Consider the following 19,991-nt stretch of genomic DNA (forward strand, 5'->3'; position numbering starts at 1 on the left):
GATAAACCGATATTGTAATTGTATACAGCTCCAGCGATTTATTAATCGAATTACAATATTTAAATAGATATTTAAATATGGTGCGCGCGGATTGGAGGTTACAATTTGTCGAGGTACGCGTTCAAATCTGGGAGACCTTCCTTCAACCCCTTTCTCTTACGTGTATCCTGCAAAAAACACAAATTTTCATCGTCAATATCTCAATGCAATTAAGATTCTAATGAATGTAATGTATTAACGTATATCGCTGATCTGATTATTTGTTAAAAGAATGTACGTTTCCCTATTCAGGCAAACCAGGACATTGTACTGGAAAGCCAAAACTAAAAAACGTTTTCTCTTCCACGAGGTTAAAAATGGCGGTGGTACCGTATAATCATCGCCATCAGTTATGCACGTGGTAAAACGGGAGAAATACGTGATGTAAAATGTACATACTTGCACAACTTGGTATGGTCGAGAACTGGCTTCCATCGGGTCACCTGGCAGGATCTGCCAGTGATCGAACACGCATTGTGGGAAAGCCTGACCACCAGTGTTGGAGCGTAGATCGGCGGTGAAGCCGAAGGATTCGTTTACAGGAAGATAAGCTTTAACTACGAACATGGGAGTACCCGCCACCTGTTGTTCCTCGAACACGTGACCTCTTCTACGGTTCAGTACACCGTAGATACCGCCGACTGCTACCTCTGGACACTGTAAAATAAAATTAAATAAATATAATTTCAGGTATATCTCTTGATAGATTTGTTATTCTTCGATTCATGTAAAATCGATAATGTACATTATTGAAATGACCTAATTTACCTGAATTTCACATAAGTAAACGGGTTCCATAATTCGGGGTGAGGCAGTGAGAAGACAGGCATAAAGGCAACGTCTTGTGGTAGGGATAATTTGACCACCACCTCTGTGGATCGCGTCGGCGTGTAACGTTACATCATGAATGTTGAAACGTACGCCTCTTAAATTCTCTTCCGAAAGAACACCCTACAATAATGTAGAAACGAGTTATATCATTAAACATTGCTCATCACACGTGCATTATATCCGAGACGAGAGAGCCTTCAAAATGTCTTTACCTCTTTCGTAGCCCATTGGAATCCAGCTACTACAGAGTCCTTAATTTCATTGAGATATTGTACACCCTTGGTGCAATCGACTAATATATTGGGTCCACTGCCATCAGGTCCGAAGCACCAGATTTTCCTAGCTTCGGTCACATCATAATCGTATTTCTCATTCAAATAACGAGCGCGCACTTTGAAGTCATCTCGCGGGTTAACGTCGCCCTACAAAATATCAAGAAATGAAATTTATTTTATAGTTTTTTCTTTTTTTAAGCTGTCACATTTACACATTATATTAATGCTTAAGTTCTTAAAGAGGAAGAGAAAAAGATGTACTTACGCTGTCAATATCCTCAGCGAGACCGTCCGGCATCGGACAAGCCATCATGAACAATCGATTGTGCTTATTCGGAGATTTTGAAAGACACATTTGATTCGATTGTTCAGAGATCGTTTCTCTGTACGATACGACGGGATCGGATTTCTTAATCGGGATACACGCGTGATCTTCTTCAAGATCCTTCAGACAAATTTCAAGATGTAATTCTCCGGCACCGGCGATGATATGTTCGCCAGATTCCTCGATGATACACTGCACCATAGGATCAGACTTGGCTAAACGCTTGAGACCTGTTAAATTTGACAGGAAAAATTAAATTATACATTCTCGCAAATATAAAATATTTTAAAATAAATAATATTTAATGATATTTTCAATATCGTGTCAGATGGAAAAATTCAAATCATGGTTCTTCATAACCCAATGCTCTTATTAGTCTCATCATACGTGAATGACATATATAACAAAATCTTTAAGGTGTTAATAATCAATATTTAAATGTTAATTATTATTTAAATTAATATTAAATATAAATAAAACTAGAAAGCTTACCTTCAACTAATTTTGGCAAATCGGCAGGATTCTTCGGTTCTACTGCAACACGTACGACGGGCGATACCGAGAATTTCATAACTTTCATGTTGTGTGCATCTTTAAACGTTGTGATGGTACCAGTCTTGACCAAGAACTGATCAACACCGACAAGACCGCAAATATTACCTGCATTATCAAATAAACCTTAGTCAAGCAATAATAAAAAATATAATAAAAGATCTTAATTTTATTTAATTAAATCAGCTGGCCGTTCGCTATCGATCATAAGCTATCAGAACAGGTCTGTTGAACAATCATCATGCAAATCTTTGGAAATAAAATCAGCAACAGAAATCTTGATACTAACCGGAAGGCACATCTTCGATAGCTTCGACATAACGACCCATCATTAGAATAGTACGTTGGATAGCTTTCTCATATAGATCTTCCTTCTTGCCCGGTTGGAAGTTGGGCCCCATGATACGAGCCTTCATACCGGTGCATACCTTGCCCGAGAACACTCGACCAAAAGCATAGAAACGTCCTTTATCCGATGTCGGTACCATTTTCGAGACGTACATCATCAGAGGTCCGTTCGGATCGCAATTCTAGACAAGAAACGATTTGATTAATAAACGCAAACTCATCGAGTATTTTATATATAATTTTTCTGAAATCAGTATTTCAATTTTCCTTCATTACGTTTCGGTACAGGTCTGTGAAATAAATGTCATCATGTATGTTTAAAATATTTAGAAAGAATTCAATGTATGTTACAAACCTTGATACCAATGGCAGCTTCATCATCAAGTGGTCCTTCATACAGCATTTCCATACGGTATTTTTGAGCAGTTACAGGAGATGGCAGGTGAATGGCAATCATCTGAAGTAGAGCTTCTCCAGCAGGCAACCATGTTCTCATAACAACCTGAAAAAATTATATAACGTGATAAAAAAAAACATTCCAAGATAAAGAGAAAGCTAATACAATTGAGAATCTTTCAGAAACTAGTATCCTCTCATTATAAATCGGTAGAGGCGTCAGAAAAAAGCAATAAAATTATCATCATAACATATATTTTATAAGTACATATCTAAACTGAATTTATTTTTTAAATGAAATTTACCTTTAAAAGAGCTTTGCCATCCTTGTCCTTATCTTCAGGTTTCAACACAATTCCCAGTTTTTGCAAAAGAGTGTCTGCTTCCTCTTTCTTATAATTCATGATACTATCGAAAACCTGTAAATAAATTTAGTTTCCGAGATAACTCTCTTTTCATGATATTAAAACATAATTGACTTTAGATAATATTGAAGATTAAGAGAAAGCTTACCTTATAAATTGGATCTAAAACATACATGCAGAAGGATCGTTTGTTATCAGGCTCCTTCTGTTTACTCCATTTCTTGGTCTTAGGGTTAAAGAAAGACTCGCCCCACAGTCTGTTCATAAGTTTCACTACGTCAATCTTGAATTTCTCAGCATACATCTCAGAAAATTGTTTTAGAGTAAATGCCCAACCGTGAAGGCCAGAACCAAAACCTACAGATCCCTTGCTGGGATCTACCTATTTTACAAATATATTATGTTTAAAGAGGCACTTTGTGTCTATGATTATTTTCATATAAAAATAAAAATAAGCTTATTTCTCTTACTCTAACTTCGCCCATAGGACCATCATCATCAGAATATGTCGCAATAATAACATTAACATTTTCAACAATACGTTGGAAAGTTTGATAGAGATCTTCACTATCCAGTTGGAGTTCTAACAGTGCACGGTCCATTTTGTTCATAAATAAAACAGGCTTGATACGTTCCGCAATCGCTTGGCGCAGTACAGTTTCAGTTTGTACGCATACACCTGAAAGGAAACGAGAAAATAATTATAAATTTTTCTTTCATTTTGAAAGAAAAGCATATTATAGCATGTTAAAATGTTTGTAAAAGTTGTATTTTATAGATATATTCTTCAACATAATATGTTAATATTATAAAAAGGTAAATTTGTAACATTTGTGCCGTAGCATATTAGTAACGAACATAAGGATAGAGGTTCACTAACAGCGTTTAAACACATTTGTTCTTTACTCTTCTTCCATTGCACTGTCAACACTGTCAATGTATATCGATCAGTTGCAGATGCAAACCAAAAGACATACTATAGAGTGACCCTTGTGTGCTGGAAGATCAGTATCTTTGCTTGTGCCAAAAAAATTAATATACGAGTGATGAAGAAAAATCATATACATACCAGATACACAATCAACGACAACGAGAGCTCCATCAGTAACACGAAGGGCGGCTGTGACCTCGCTCGAAAAATCTACGTGTCCAGGTGAATCGATCAGATTAATTAAAAAGCCCTTCTCCTCTTTATCACGTTGATCGGGATTTGTAATAAAGACTATATCTTTCTCTTCAAGTTCAAAGAACATGGAAATAGCGCTATAAGAAAAGGAGCAAATAATAATAATGAACAATATAAGACCCATTAATGTATAATAGTACAGAGAGATGCTACTTACGTAGATTTAATAGTGATACAACGCTCTTGCTCATCCTTGCGCGTATCGGTAAACCGGGTTTCACCAGCCTTGGCGCCAGCGATAATGCCAGCTTTGGATACAAGGGAGTCGGTCAGAGTTGATTTCCCGTGATCGACGTGTGCAATGACGGACATATTTCTGATGTTCTTTTTTTTGTCCATCATGGTACGGATCTCGTCTACTGTAAAGTTCACCTGCAATAATGCATTTTCACGATTAAAACATATCTCATTTTCATGTCGATACAAATTACTGATTATAATCTAATATAAAACTGATAAATCTACTGATTAATCTAATATAAAATTAATTCAAATTTATCTCAATAATGCATATTTATATATAAATTTATAAACGCATAATAGAAAATAATCAAAGTGCTTTGTTTGCTATATACATCCTCATATAACTTTATTGCGACATATTGCAATATTGCAAAAATGTAGATTTTTTGCAAATTATATAAAAAATATCCTTTTTACAGGTATAGAGGAATAGTTCAAGCCTCATATGATAGCAAAATCAAATGTTTGCATAAAAAATTTTAATATTTGGAATATGTTTTGTATATCTGACAAAATATTTAATGTCTGTAGTCGCTTTTATATTAATATTTGAGAAAATAACAATGAAAAATAATAATTTTATTGAAAGCAGAATGTATAAAGCAACATGAAAGCTAACGATAAAGTATAAAGAAAAATATATTCTCAGAGACAAAGCGACAGCATACATGCTGTTTTTAAGCCTAACCTAAATAGATAAATCTACAAAAACAGAGATAATAATACATATTCATAATCTATAATCTATATTCTAAACAATATTGATAAAAACAATTATCCATGCAAGTAAACATGAAAAGTAAAAACAAAAGTAAAATAACCACATGATTAAATAACATGATAAAACATTGTGCAATAACAAATAAAATTGGAAAGAAAAAGCAAAGTAGATATTAAAAACAGATATAAATGCAAATTAAAATATTTCAATAGGAGGAAGCAACAAAGAATTTCACGATTGACACAAGAGATACGAAGGAAAAATGCTGCTGAAAGAGAGGGGAGTCACAATGTCGGAATTTAAATGAAGCAGAAGAAAGGGATAAATCGAAATACCAGAACATAATAGCAAGACAATGCGGATAACGAGTATATGTTGGAATTAATAATTATTTAACTCTATTTCTCCGCCTCGAGTAGACGCGCGTTATCCTGCGCGCTGGTTCTCGATTAGCGTCATCGAGCCAGAGACTCTAAACCGAGGGGGAGAGGAAGATCAGAGCACGTTGTCTCGACACGAGGCTGCATCGTGACACGTCGCGAGATGGAGAGAAAGGGAGCGCAGCGATAAAATATTTCCGGTCGGAGACGGGATTTTCGCCCTCTCGCGCCTCTCGTGACTTGGCCCCAGGTATCGCGCGATCCAGCCTCCTCGAGGACTCTCCGCTCCAGATGCGTCCCGTATTTATCGCTATCCTGACGCGTTATCGAGAATTTTTCTCTTCGCGACGCCCGACGTTATCAGATACGTTATCAGATCCTCGATCAGCATCGGGAGAGCGACCGCGTGGTCGAGAACGTCCAGGCGAAGCATGGCCCGAGCACATTGCCCGACAGGCACCATGACACGTTGCGAGCGAAACATATTTCCGCTCGGAACTTGTCGCGGACGCGACGTCGCTGGCGGTGGAACCACTCTCCGGGCTAGGGGATGCTCCTCGCGACGCTCGCGATCCGCGTGGCGTGACTCGACGCACCCGGAAACCCGGGATCTCGGGCGAGATTCCACGCGCGACAAAATTGCGCAATCCTGAGTAATCGCCGTCGTTCATGCGAGCGAGAAGGCGAGAGAGACGGGCTCTCTCGCGGCTCTTGGCTCTCCGATTACGGGCTCGAGGTCTCGCGGGCGAGACGAGACGGCGAGGGATCGCGAGGACCCGAGGAAAAAAATATTGGCGGCCGCGCGTCCCCGGGAGCCACGCGACCGCGATCGTGACGACGACATCGGGACGCGGTTACGTACCATCTTGGATGTTGTCCGATTGTCGACGGCCTGGTCCGAAATATACGTGCACCAACAATGGCGAACTCCCTCGGAAAGAACTGGCTATCCGCCGTGCACCCGAACGTCGCCTCTTATGAGTGGCGAAAGCGCCGCGGTGCGGCGGCGTTGCAGCCCCTCGCCGCGTCGGCCAATCGGAGCGCGGCGCGACGCGCGCACGCGCAGTCCCGTCCCTCTCCCTCCATGGGAGATTTTAAATTCTCGCAGTGCGCACCTGTGGACGTTCGTCCTCTCGCGCTCTTCCGTTTAATCTCTTGATGTTACGTTTGTCGTAAATGGACAAGTTTTTTAAGCACATTGATTAGCTACGAAATAGAAAATATCTAGAAACTAAAGAATTTCTATTCTGCAGTTAATTATTATTCTTGAAAAATTTATCGTGATGACAAATGTAATGTTGGTCTAATGATATCTAATTAATCGTTACTTATAATTTTTTTCTTTATTTTATTCGTCCATTTGCGAAAAATGCGATTCCATGAGTAAAGAGTGTATCATTTTCTTTTACGCAGAAGACAACACCAAGGTCTGTAGATGAACGACGGAAGGTACAGACCTTGGATAACACGTGTCAAAGTGATAAGAGGTTTGCAATTTAATCACATCTCTCGTATTTTTTCCAAAAATTTGTCAATAACACTTATCATATGACGTGACAGCGATGATAAGAGATTAACTCTATTATTGGCTTCAAAACAGAGACGTAATCTCAAAAGTGATAAAAAAAATCAATCAATTATGAGTCGAGAATTTTCATCAATCTAATCTTTTCTCGAGAATACTCGATTTACTCTTTAAGCTTTATCCCCAGCCTATTGTGTCTGATGTTTGACATATGACAATTTCTATCCAATTGAAAATATAGATTCCAATACATTTTCATTCTTGGAAAATAAACTTTCTTATTGTCAAATATTGGACGCAATTGAAATCTTCCATAATCTATCTTGCATCGAGTACATTTAGTATAATAACCGTTTACAAAAATATTCGCTGATGATTTGTGTATATTTTCAGATCTATCCAAAATCTAAGAGCTAAGAGCCAATCACGAGCAGCCACTCGCTGAGCGACCAATGAGCGATATTATACTAAATGCATGCACTGCTTGCATTGCGTTGCATTCCACAGGATTAATCGAGTAGAGTTTCGGAACGCAGTTCAAAAAACACTGTTGCACTTACTGCCATCTATGAACAGTAAAAATGCTTTGAGAATATCGAGTCAGTTATAATCGATGTAGATTTAAAAAAAAAAAAAATACAGAATTTTTTTTATATTCTCATAATAAAAAGAACATGTTCCACACAAACAGTTGCAACTATCGTTTTGGCGAATTGAAGTGATTTCTGCTGAGAAAATATCATTTCGCGTAAGTTCCTTTTTTGAATAAATTTTATTTTATAAAATTTTTTTATTCGACTCAGTTACAAGGCCATTCTGTGTTGTGTAAATTAATCGCCCGATCAAAAATATTTCTGCCAAGATAATATCAATTGACAGAAAAATTCACGAACTGGAGTAAAATTCTGGGACATCTTGTATGTATATACATTAGTAGTTATAATTAACTTTTATCTATAAGGAATATAACGTGCATTACATGCGTAATTCCAACACTTATTGACAGTATCTAATGACATTCGTGTTCACGCAAAGTGCACGTCAAGTGTTGCATACGTTTGAGTTTTCTGGAGATTGTATTTACTCACTTTTAAACGAGAAAACAAGAGAAATCGTTAACTCGAATTATGTAATGCAAACCTAAATAAAAGTAAGTTAAGAACTGCAAGCAAATCCATATAAACACTCTACTATTACAAAAGTTGCGAACTAGTATTGTAATATTTAGTCTTCATATAAAAACAAAGAGAGATGAAAGTCACTTCTAAAAAATAATAAGATGAAAGTCACTTCTAAAAAAAAGGATGTAGCGATTTGTTAAATATTCTATCGCTTGTTCACAGTTAGATCTACGTTCACCCGTGAAATCGAAAAATTCTAAAATTAAATAAGGAGCAAATCGCAGTGTAGTGGACTCTCAACGATTCCCTTTACAGCTATTCTCGTGAATGTTCACGCGATCCGGATTAAAGGTTCTTCCACAACGCTTACACGGCACCAGCTGGCTCAGATGCGTCATCCAATTGGCTTCTGCCGTTGCCGCCTGATCAACTACTATATTCCCCGTACAGGAATCCTCTGCGAACAGTGAAGTCGTCATTGCCAATTGTATCGAACCTTGAAAAGTGCAGGAAAAATCTTAAAAAGAAGATACTCGAAGATTTATATCGAAGATAAATCGGCGAATAATGCTAACTGATCTGTTTGATTGCGATAAATCGAATCTCGTAACAAATTAACGTCAAGGTAAATTTTTTAGAAAATTTCCACTTTTGAAAGTCGCTGCAAATCCCATCTTGCATCTCGGATTTTAAAATTCTTTTTGTTTGGGAATTATTTTTTTATTTTTTATACATTTATATGGATTAATTATCAATGGATCAATTAATTAATTTTTGTATACTTGTATGGAAATTAAAAGGCACAACGGAAATGCAAATTTTTTAGAAAATTAAAATTTTTGAAAGCCGTGGCAAGTCCTATATTTGCATCACGAATCAAGGATTTTAAGATTCTTGTCTCGGGTTTAATTAAGTTTTATGCACTTGTATGGAAATAAGAATAAGAGGCGAAAGAACAAGGGGAACGAAATTTTTTTTCCGTCGTTTTTCTGTCACGAATTATCGATTCGTCGTAGGCGGCACTTTTAACCGAGAATAATCTGTGGTGCGTGTATAATAAATCAGGATTACACCCACTTCCATTCCACGGCGATGCATAAAAGAACATTACAGATTCATATCATATATGCGCGCGTAATTGCTTCGGTAACCGATTGATTCACTATAAATGCTTGAACGTACTATTTTTGACCCTGACAGCGGACAGAATGAATTTCAAGGTAAGAGACAGAAATGTGTGCGAAAGGGCAAATGTAAGAAATACTTATGAACTTCGAAGAAATCAATTTCAAGTGCTATTTATCACCCTTTGAACTATTTATTCGTTCTGATAGTATAATGAAAGAAATTTATTTCATATGTGTGTTTTAAAAACATACTTTTTCTCTACGTGTTAAAATATTTAATCGTAACTTTCGCCAAATAATTAGTATACTTTTTTTCTCTAAAAGGTCAAAATTTTCATTCATATTTAAATAGAAAGGGCTGTTAAAATATACTTCGTTTTTCTATAATATATATAAAATATATTTTTTTATATTAAATCATGCGTATTTCTTATTCAAATATCGACTCTTCTTTTAAATGTATGTACTTTAAGTGTATGTATGTTCTTCTGATTTTTTGCGATGTATTATTTGCATATTATATTTACATGTATGCGTGACAATATTATCGAAACGAGAATATTGACTTACGTATGTATATGACCTCAGGTTTTTGCGGCTCCTTTCTTCTGCGGGCTGGTGACAGTTTGTTATTCTCGGCGTGCCATTTCTTCAGGCATTGCGGTTCGTGAATGGCGATACTGGAGGACCCGAAATCTCTACCACAAATGTAACACGTGACAGTCCTCTTTTGTGATAAATCCTAAAATGAAACGGTTTATCTTCTTCTTTTTCTCTTCTCATCTTCTACTCAACGTCTTATCCGAAGATTGTTACTTGCACGTTATCTTTTATTGAGATTGTAGTAGCAAGTTCTGTTTTATCGCATACAACACAATCACTTTGCGTAAGATAAGAATATTTTATTTCGCAAATAACAGACAAAATCGTTTAGAGTGCTACACAGAAATAAATTGTTTTAAATATTAGAATTATTGAATTATTAAAAAGACTGATTAAGAAAACTTTATTTGCAGATTAAAAGATTAGACAATAACATGACTGGCTACAGAAACTCAAGTGCGCACATGCTTTTTTCTTCTGTAAGGACTCACCGGATACATCGACGATGAATCTTCCTGCTTTCTGGCCGATTTTTGCCTATAAAGGGTCAGCTGATCTTTCTGCTCGCTCGTCGAATCGTTTTGCATCTGCCATCGTCTACTACACTGAGGCTCATGAATCTTGATGCTTCTGGTGCCAAAATTTCGCCCACAAACCCGACAAGGAACAGTTGGTGGCACAACATTACGTCTATTCGCTGTGGCTACTCGTTCGTTCTAAAAAAACGCGGTATCGATGAAAAAAAGTAAAATATGAAAATAATTGAGAATTTATATATTCTCAATTAAAAGTTTAGTACCTTTGGAGCAGCTTTACAGCTTCTCTCGTGAATTGGTAATCGTTCCGGCAAAAATGTCCTTCCGCACTTTGCACAAGGAACTAATTGCTCCTGAAAGAAAATACAGAATTTTATATCTTCAATCATCTTTTTTAAAATAATGTAAGAAAAGGTATCAAGTTCTCGCGCCTTTTTAAAATTTTTTCATAAAAATCATATAATGCATTTTATTAAATATAACAATTTTTAAAGTCGCGCGATAGTAAAAGAATCCAAATTTCTATATTGTTGATTATTTGTAGGAATCGCGAAAAAATCAAATTTAATTTACATATATATCACATTTTATGTAAAGAAATAGATTATATTATTTATAAATTATTTCATATATTAATAGAAATACTGATGATTCAATTAATAATTATGAAATAACTTAAGAACAATTATTTATTAAAAAAAAACAAATTTCTTTTGTTTGCCTGTAATACTTACAATTAGTTGGATTTGTAAATTTTGAAACCTAGCAATCTATCATTTAGCGTATGCAAAATTCTGGTTTCTTACGTAAATGTTTATTAATCGTCAAAATCTACTTGAGGAGGGCGGTTCTCATTTAATATGCGCTCGTGCGAGTTATATGCATATGAGATGTTAAAGAGCAATCTTTAATATTCCACGTTAGAATTACGCACTCGAAACGACACGAAATCTTCATACATCAATACATATATTTTTTCATTATGATTTATAACTCAATTCTAGACAAAAAGTGAGCTGAATATATTTCAAAATTTCAATATTAATTTTTCATTTCATATTCTCCACTTTCATAGAAGCGATTTCTTCCTGGTCCATTTTAACTTACAATGAGATATATGTTTGTAAGTATATATGTATGCTTCTAAATCTCCGATTACACATCCTATAAATTTCTTGCATCATCGCTCAACGATAATTGCGTCGTCGTTCAACAAGATTAATGAAGCGCGGACATCGACGTTCGTTCAGCCGGAAACGACATGATGCGCTTCTCACGTAAAGATAATTGCCTCGTAATGTCCTATTGACGCTGCAATGTTAATTGGAAAGAGTTAACTACCTGACTCTGTTCCCATGCGGCTGCGTTCCAATCGCTGTGTTCGACATCGACTACGGGTCTTTGCGGCCTGGGTCGTCTTTGAGACGGAGGTAGCGAATTATTCTCACGATCCCATTTCTATAATACAAACATTCGCATTTAAATAAAAAGCAAAAGTAGCATAATAATTAATAGTTATTTAATATTACCAATAATTATATATAATTGCAATACAATGTTTAATGTGATAAATTTTATCAAAATAAAATCATTTTTATCGGCAATTTTATATAAATATATTATAAGATTATATATATATATATTTTTTTTATATATTTTTCATATATAATTATAAATTTTTTACTATATAAATATAATATAACATATAATTATATTTATAAAATTATACATACATATTTATACATAATTATACATATATATATATATGAAATTATATATAAAATTTATTAAATTTTTACTAAAATTTCATTGGTAATTGTATATACATTGCCGGTACTATAATAGCTAAGTTATTCAAATTTACGATAACATGTATATATATGAATATAAAAAAAATAATTAATCAATGTAGAAATAAGTAAATTGATCGACTTAATTATTATTAAAAGATTGTTTTGAGCAAAAGGAAAAATTCTTTCTTTTAATAAAAAGGCTCGAACAATTTTTTGCACGATTTATGCGCGACATGCAGCTGTTGTATCGATTTTACATTGCAGCACATTGGCATTGCTGTTGCGGTTGACGTATGTACAGCATGTTCCTTAATGTCTGTCATTGCAAAATATATATCTATCAAGTTAGAGGTGACTACGCAAATGTGAATTTTGTTGATCGATTACGAAGATCCCGAAGCGAACGCGATAAAGATCGCGGTTAACGTCACTACATTAGTCGGTCGATCGAAGACACCTCATATAAGAGAATGCGCAAATTACCGATCGTTTATAGTGAGTTATAGTTACCTGTAACTATACGACACATCAGTTACACGTGCACGAATCTGCATCTGCGAGATATCGAGCTTGATGCCGCGTCGCGCCATCGATTTTGCAAAAGGGCCTTGACTTATTATACGCGCATTATCGAGGCGCTATTATATTATAAACTTTTCTGTGTCGCTTCCGCGATGAAATATATAAAAAGAAATTGTCACACATAAAGAGAAATTTACTCGGATAATCTACGGCTGTTCCTCGATTAATCGCTTTAACTCTGTTTCAAGAGGCTTAATTAAGCTACATGATTAATTTTATTAATTTACTTATTATAAAAGAGATAGGACAGGGATTTTTAATTCATAGAAATAAACGCTTTTGATTATACTCGCGCAATGTATTAAATTTTAGAAAGTTCCTTATCTTCTCAATTAAACTGAATTTACGGAAAATTTTATCATATTATTGTATTCTAAATTTGTTCAATAATTATTATTAATGATCAATAATTATAAATTAATAATAATTAATCATCATAAATTATTAATCACTGTCAATATTTATTATTAATTATGTTAATAATAATTAATTATTTTGTGTCTAGGATATTAAAGTGTAACAATTGAAGCTATTTACCTCCATACACTTGGGCTCGTGTATGGGGAAACTGGCGGTGCCGAATTCCCGGCTGCAAATGTAGCACGTGACCGTCTTAGGGCCCCGTTTCATCGCGGACGACGACCTGGCCTGCTGGCCCGAGTCCTGGGAAGGACGATCCTGAGAAGCGTTCGGCTTCGTCGCGATCTCGTCCGACTTGTTTCTGTTCCGATCGCTGCGAAAGTTCAACGCCACCGGCTTCTGGATAGACTTGGGCACCGACGGCACCGCGGGCTTCGGCTTCATCGCCAAGGTCGGGAGATCCTTGATCTTGGTCTGACTGCCCTTCGGATGACTGTGAAATCTCTCCGGCTGATCTGGACGGCCGCAAGTCTTGCAGGGTTCCGGAGCGCTCCTCGCCGACGACGCGGCGGCGGTGAATATTTCCAGGTCGCTCGGCAGACCGCCCCGCGAGTTCTTCTTCTTCTTCACCGTGGACAGCACTTTGAGAGTACCGTTCCTAATCGTACAGATTATATAATTAAATATTGCGATTTTTTAAGTTAATCAGATGTAATATCTATTGAAAGATTTTTAAATTGATATCGTAATTATCAAGAATAAAATTCACGATTATTTATCAAGTTTTAATAATTATTAAATGTAAACATTCGATATTTTTTGATAATTTTATAACTTATTATTTATTTATTATCTTGTTTTTTCTTTTCTTTAAATAATTAATTTACATTATTAATGTATCTTTTACAAAAAGTTTGAAGTTTGAAAACACTCGAAAGAGAAATTTGCATATAAGAAGAGGAGCATACAAAGAAGGTGCTATTATTTTTAACGTCTCCCCAAAATATAAGAGAAAGAAGTAAAATATTATTTCGGCTTATATACACAGCCATTACTTCAATAGCTAGCATGGTATCAATAATTTATCACCGCAGAAATGTCATTCACGTATTTTATTTTTTAGCAGTTTTACTTATCATGCATCAGCGATTCGATCGAAACAATTATGCTAATCTATTTTAATTTGATAATTTTCTTTTCTTAAATTGTAATTTATTTTGCAGTTTAATTTTTAAATCTAGAAAATCTTTCTTTTTTAATGCGCAAACTAAATTCGTTGATACATGATGTATTATAGAAACTTTTGACAAATTTTCTCATTATCTCCTCAAAAAAATTATTCAGTTTTCTATTTTCGCTAAAAATAAATAGCTCTATTAATAAATCGTAATCACACAGATCACCAACCTATTGTTATTATCGTCGAGTTTCCTGACATCGGAGTTCTGCGTCGCGGCTGTGGGCGACGTGATCTTTTGACTTCCGGTGGGCGATCGCAATCGGTCGATCTCCATCTGACGATCCGTCGCGACCCGCGACTCGCGAATCTGCTCGAAGCTCCGTCGCTGGCAACGCGTCACTGGAGGAGCGTCTTCGCGGGACGACCAAGTGGTGGTCGTCGTCATCGTGGCAGCGACAGCAGCGGCGCTTCGGCGGCGTCGTCGTGTTGCCGATGGCGACGATGGCACCAGTAACAACGATGACGACGATGATGACGATGATGATGCTCCGCTGATCGACTTGTCAACATTGTTCGATGGAATCGCAGTCGACTGATGGAATCGCGTCATCGAGTCGCACAGCAGCTCCTTACTAAGGAGAGACATGTCAAGCTTGTCCACGAGCGCGGGGTCCAGCACGCTCGGTCGCGAGAGATTCGCCGTCTTCGGCCTCTCTGGTATCTCCGCGCGAGACACATTCGCGCGCTTTATCTTGGGCGGCCAGGTGCCGGTGTTCGCCGCATTTCTCGGCGTTATCCTCCCGCCGTTCGTTCTCTTGGTCGCACCTATTTAGACGATCCATCGTTGATAACGTGTGTCGACATCGTTACACGCGAATGTACATTAGTTAATATCCATTAAAGAAACCATAATTGTTGTAAAAAATTTATATATGTATATTATTGTTTTTTTTTCCTTACAAATATCAAATTAATACCGGAATTATTAAATAGTTAATAATTTAATATTTGGGAAAATATTAAACTTGAAAATATTGAAGAAATATGCTAGATATAATAATAATAATATTAAAAGTAATATATTTATTTTAAAATAAAGTTTTTTCTTCTTACAAAATTATTTCAATTATGTAAAATTTTGTTTCAAAAATGGATATTGATTTTTTTAATGGGTTAACTTAACATGGTTGAATAAACATAAAAAAATTGGAGATCTACTTCAGAGAGATAGATTAAGAAAAATATTTTGAATATTCAAGAATTTATTTATAAAATATTGCATAAAAATGTAATTTTTGTTATCAATCTGTTGTCAATCAATCAAAAAGGTTTATATACTATAAGTTCTGAATCTTATTTACAACATTCTATATAAGAAATATTTTTTATTAGATATGTCAATCGTAGTCCCGTAATAATTATGAGTCTTGTTAAAAATTAATTTTTTCAATAATTTATTACGTTAATATGCATATCGACAAGTTTGCGATAAAGTACGCGATAAAATACATAATGAAACCACATTACCTTTCAAAATCTTCAAGTCATCTTTTATTATGAGAAACGTTTTCTCCGACAGAAATTCGCACGGTCCTTTCTTCCACTTCATTTTATCGATTTTATCGATTTCGGATCTTATAAATTGCGACTATCAAAGTTATTCGCGCGCTACTCGTGTCGCCAGACGAGCATTATCATATTTCCCGTCACGATAAATTTTCTTCCCTATTAATTTACATCAACACACAACTTTTACATTGATCTGTGACAGATGAAACCACTTAGAGAATTAAATTTATCAATTAAGCTCCCCTTCAATTTCATCGTTCAAAAATTAAGTTTTATATTACAATTTATCTCATATCAGTGACATGCGGTTTCGGGGAAAGCTTTCGCGTTAATAAAAAGGAAACATTTCCCGACGCCCGCTAAATTCTGCTCGAGCGATCTTTCGCTTCTTCAACTTTCGAACGGGTGTCGTTTCTCTAAAGAATCCGAGTTACTCGACGGCTTGACGTCATAAACGTGTAGTATTTTTCCACCCCGATTAACGAACGATAAGTATTACAATCCCAAGTTCCCGTATTATAATCTGTAAAACTGATTATCGAATGATACGAGAATCCACTTGATAATTGCAATTAATTTAACGACGCTGAAGTAATAACTTTACACCACTCGCGTTATAAATGCAAAAATGTGGCTCCCTTTTTTGTTTTACATATCGCACATAAACACGCGAATCATCCACGCACCAAGTCCCGTGCATCCTTAATTGTGCGTGAGCGTAGAGCGGAAGTCGAATTCTCCATCGACGCGCAGCTCCTCTCCATCGAATTACGCGGCGCACTGCGAGGCTCGGCCTTACCTTGCCATTAGCTTTGGCTTTTACCTTCCTATACGTATGAGTGTGCGGTTGACTGTGTGACAGTACACAGGTGGCAGAGGAAAAATCGATCCAACGAGCACCGTTTAAAACGGCTATACACCACGCTGGGGTGTGTGTCTCGTCATCGCGCGGAAGTCGTTGGTGAGCGAACGATAAAAACGCGGAAGAACCGCGCGCATTGCCATAAAACAACAACGTAAAGCCGGTTCCAAAAAAACATCCTCTATATTGCTCAGAGATCTCTTCTCTATATTCATTTTTTTTATATAAATACAATATTAAAAATTCTGCTCGTAGTTTTGTAATAATAAAAATGATATATATACAAGTTTCTATCCATAAAATTATGGATATTAGATAATGATACATATTTTACATTAACGGCGATATCTGTATCTCTTGAAGTGAAACCACAGCTGAAAGATGTTGTTATGAAACTGACATCTGAATCCGCGTTTGTACGAATATTCCCATTCCCGGTTAACGATCTTGAACGCTATGTCCTCATAAGGCGGGCCCGCGTGAAATCGCAAGATAGCAAAGTCCTTATTGTCGGCACAAGGTGTCTAAAAGAATTGAACATCGAGAATTAAACATCCAATCGCATAGATCAAATTAAAATATTTAAATAATTTTACATCTAAAAGAGAGAGAAAAAGCTAATATACATATATCTTACCAAAAAGTATTCCGGCGTAGTATTTTTGTCGATGAGATCCGGATAAAAGATATTGAACTTGTATCCCTGGACAATCTTGGGCGGCGGATTATCCATGTCATAATGCGTCTGGTTGTACTTGTTCCATTCGAAACCGGTGTGTACGCGATTGAAGTATCGCGGTTTACGTGGTCGATACTTGTCGGACCAGAGATAAATCTGCGCCTCCAATGACGACTCGACGCTAAACTGCGCCTCGTCCGATCCCATACCCTTGCGCGCCTCTCGATGCATCGCTTGTTCTTCGGTCGTCAGTACGTTTTGAATCTTTCTGCCGGTGCTAAGCACCTGTTGTCTCGCGTATTCCAATCGTTGATTGTCCTCGACCTCCTGTGTGATGAGTGTACCTGGCTCGAGTTGCGAGTAAAGTACATAACTCGGCGAGTAGCAACCCGCTTCATACTCGCGGAAGGATTCGGATAACAGATCGTCGGCAGCATTAGTTTCCTGATTATCACTATAACATATGGCATAATAATTTATTTTAACCATCGAAAAAAAAAAATTAAATTTTAATAAATTATAAAAATTAGAATTGATGCGAGCGAAAGAATACTTACTCTTGATTATTTTCATTCTTGTCAATCGCTGTACTCGTGGAAGGCTCATCTTGCTTAATCAAAGGCTCGCTCTCTTGCGCTTGCGAGTTTTCAGCCTCGTTCTCCGTTCTGGCTACACCTTGTTCGGCGATCAGAACCTCCAGCTTTTTACGCAGGTTTTCTTGATGTCGATCTCTAAGTCGTGCCCTTGCCATATGGGCTATATGTTTAATACTTAGCGTGAATAACATGCATTATTATTTATAGTTTTTTAATATATTTCTAATTTATTCATCATATCTCTATTACCTTTCAATTGCGACAATAGACTTTCCCAGTATCCGATATCGACGCCTTCTGGCTTTCCCGTAATTTTTGCCTGAATCTGCAATTGTAAAGCTTCCAATTGTGTCGCAGTTTTGCCCTTAAATATGGTCGTAACGTCTTTGGCAACTGATTCATGAATTCCTTCTCTTCTACCAACAGCTGAAGAAAAAGAAATATGATATAGCAAAAATAAAAATAACATGAATAAACTATAACAAGAAAAAAAAAAGGAAAAATCACTCTTCTTACCAACTTCGTATTCTGTCCGTTCCAGCTTTCTGAGCTTATGCAGTTCGTCTTCCACAATCACCGTTATATCGTTCCAATAATCTAAGTTTTTGCCTCTCTCCAATTCCTTGTAAACCTTTATGTCCTCTATAAGATCCTCCAGATCTTTCACTTGCAAACCTCGCAAATATGTATATGGCTCGTGCATTTCTACCGCATCGACCTCTTCCTCCGCACTGATGTACTTTGCAAGAAGATCAATAGGTTTCGCACGACCATCTTGAATTCTGATGCGAGATCTTAATCTAGCCTGCTCAAGGTGAAACTGATCTTCCTGTCGAGCCCATTGCTCTAATTGTGCAGCCTCCTTGCCTCTTTGCAACATAGTCATTTCTTCTTCCCTCTGTTGTCGCTCTAATTCTCTCTCTTGCCTCCTCTTCTTTACCTTCTCCAACTCTCTCTTATTCTCTTCCTGCTTGTGTCTGTTACGAATCTCCAATTCCTCTCTGGCCACACCAAGCAAACCCTCTTTTTCCATCTTTTTCGACCATACAAAAGAAGAAAGGATATTGCCATCCCCAAATGGATTATCTGTATTGGTGTAATGTAAATAATCATTGTCCCAGCCCATTCTCTCCTTACGTCTGCGCTCCTTGGCTTCCTTTTTCTTCAGGCGACGTAGACGCTTCTCCTCTGGCGTTTCTGTCGCTTTCATTAACTCCTTCTGGCGTTTACGCTCTTCGATCTGCTTCTGCCTCTGCTTTTGAAGTTTCTCCAACAATTTTGTAGAATCTGAGGATGAATCTGTAGACGAGCTAGGCTTATTCGAATCGGACGACGACGTTAATGACGATGATGTAGATGATTCCCTGAAAATGTCAACATACATTGTCATAAATCAAAAACCAAGAAAATCTCGAAAATAACTGAAAATTTGAGGAAGAAACCTACCTCTTTCGACTTTTATGCTTGGAAGACTTCTTTCGCGATTCGCGACGCGAATCGTCCTTTGATTTTTTCCGCATTTCGCTGGATTTTCCTGAACGTCTGTGTCTAGACAGAGAGAAATCTGAGAGCGGCCACATCAGGTTAACAGACATATTAAAGTCACTAGATATACAAAGTACCGCAAATGGCGTCGAAAAGTGTACATAATGCACATTTATGTACACATAAGTGCAATTCTGTTCAATTTTCTAACCCACATGTGAAATCTGAGAAGCGTTCGTGACTACTGGTTGCTGCATAAAAGATTATAGAAATCAAAGCGAAAAAGGTTTTCGCATCCAAAAAGCGAAAATA

General features: G+C 36.6%; 2 protein-coding genes and 1 long non-coding RNA gene across 4 annotated transcripts; 1 reads left to right on the forward strand and 2 right to left on the reverse strand.

The window, feature by feature from the left end:
- Positions 1-12: 12 nt before the first annotated feature.
- Positions 13-6,679, reverse strand: Eef2 (eukaryotic translation elongation factor 2). The gene is made up of 14 exons (XM_083092466.1): positions 6,524-6,679; positions 4,475-4,689; positions 4,201-4,394; positions 3,602-3,810; positions 3,280-3,513; positions 3,072-3,185; positions 2,726-2,872; positions 2,312-2,552; positions 1,963-2,130; positions 1,411-1,700; positions 1,083-1,292; positions 808-990; positions 439-696; positions 13-167 (listed from the first exon to the last, which is right to left on the reverse strand). Exons 1-14 carry the CDS (start codon positions 6,524-6,526, stop codon positions 99-101), a joined length of 2,535 nt encoding a protein of 844 aa, XP_082948592.1. The 5' UTR covers positions 6,527-6,679; the 3' UTR covers positions 13-98.
- A 397-nt stretch (positions 6,680-7,076) lies between these two features.
- Positions 7,077-12,169, forward strand: LOC145967534 (uncharacterized). Of its 2 annotated transcripts, XR_014437448.1 has the most exons (4): positions 7,077-7,148; positions 7,580-7,934; positions 8,530-10,320; positions 10,451-12,169. It is a non-coding gene; the product is annotated as an uncharacterized LOC145967534 (long non-coding RNA). The 2 variants fall into 2 exon arrangements; XR_014437447.1 differs by lacking the exons at positions 7,077-7,148; positions 7,580-7,934 and adding an exon at positions 7,945-8,336.
- Positions 7,946-19,967, reverse strand: Cactin (cactin, spliceosome C complex subunit). The gene is made up of 13 exons (XM_083092530.1): positions 19,641-19,967; positions 18,711-19,558; positions 18,444-18,620; positions 18,156-18,354; positions 17,557-18,052; positions 16,179-16,208; positions 14,716-15,200; positions 13,486-13,966; positions 11,915-12,031; positions 10,837-10,926; positions 10,529-10,753; positions 10,005-10,176; positions 7,946-8,803 (listed from the first exon to the last, which is right to left on the reverse strand). Exons 1-13 carry the CDS (start codon positions 19,787-19,789, stop codon positions 8,604-8,606), a joined length of 3,669 nt encoding a protein of 1,222 aa, XP_082948656.1. The 5' UTR covers positions 19,790-19,967; the 3' UTR covers positions 7,946-8,603.
- Positions 19,968-19,991: the final 24 nt, after the last annotated feature.

This window comes from Camponotus vicinus, unplaced genomic scaffold (genome assembly GCF_025532165.1).
Source record: "Camponotus vicinus isolate PSW18456_S1 unplaced genomic scaffold, iyCamVici1.0 SCAF_2, whole genome shotgun sequence".
NCBI lineage: Eukaryota > Metazoa > Arthropoda > Insecta > Hymenoptera > Formicidae > Camponotus > Camponotus vicinus.

Excerpts from the sequence above, each read along its gene's own strand:
- Eef2 (XM_083092466.1), bottom strand. Across the intron at positions 2,553-2,725 it reads AAGCTGCCATTGGTATCAAG|AATTGCGATCCGAACGGACC; the intron begins GTTTGTAACATA and ends TTTCTTGTCTAG. Across the intron at positions 1,701-1,962 it reads TTTGCCAAAATTAGTTGAAG|GTCTCAAGCGTTTAGCCAAG; the intron begins GTAAGCTTTCTA and ends CAAATTTAACAG.
- Cactin (XM_083092530.1), bottom strand. The coding sequence starts at position 19,789 with ATGTCTGTTAACCTGATGTGGCCGCTCTCAGATTTCTCTCTGTCTAGA. Across the intron at positions 18,355-18,443 it reads TCTATTGTCGCAATTGAAAG|CCCATATGGCAAGGGCACGA; the intron begins GTAATAGAGATA and ends TTAAACATATAG. Across the intron at positions 18,053-18,155 it reads AAGAATGAAAATAATCAAGA|TGATAATCAGGAAACTAATG; the intron begins GTAAGTATTCTT and ends CATATGTTATAG.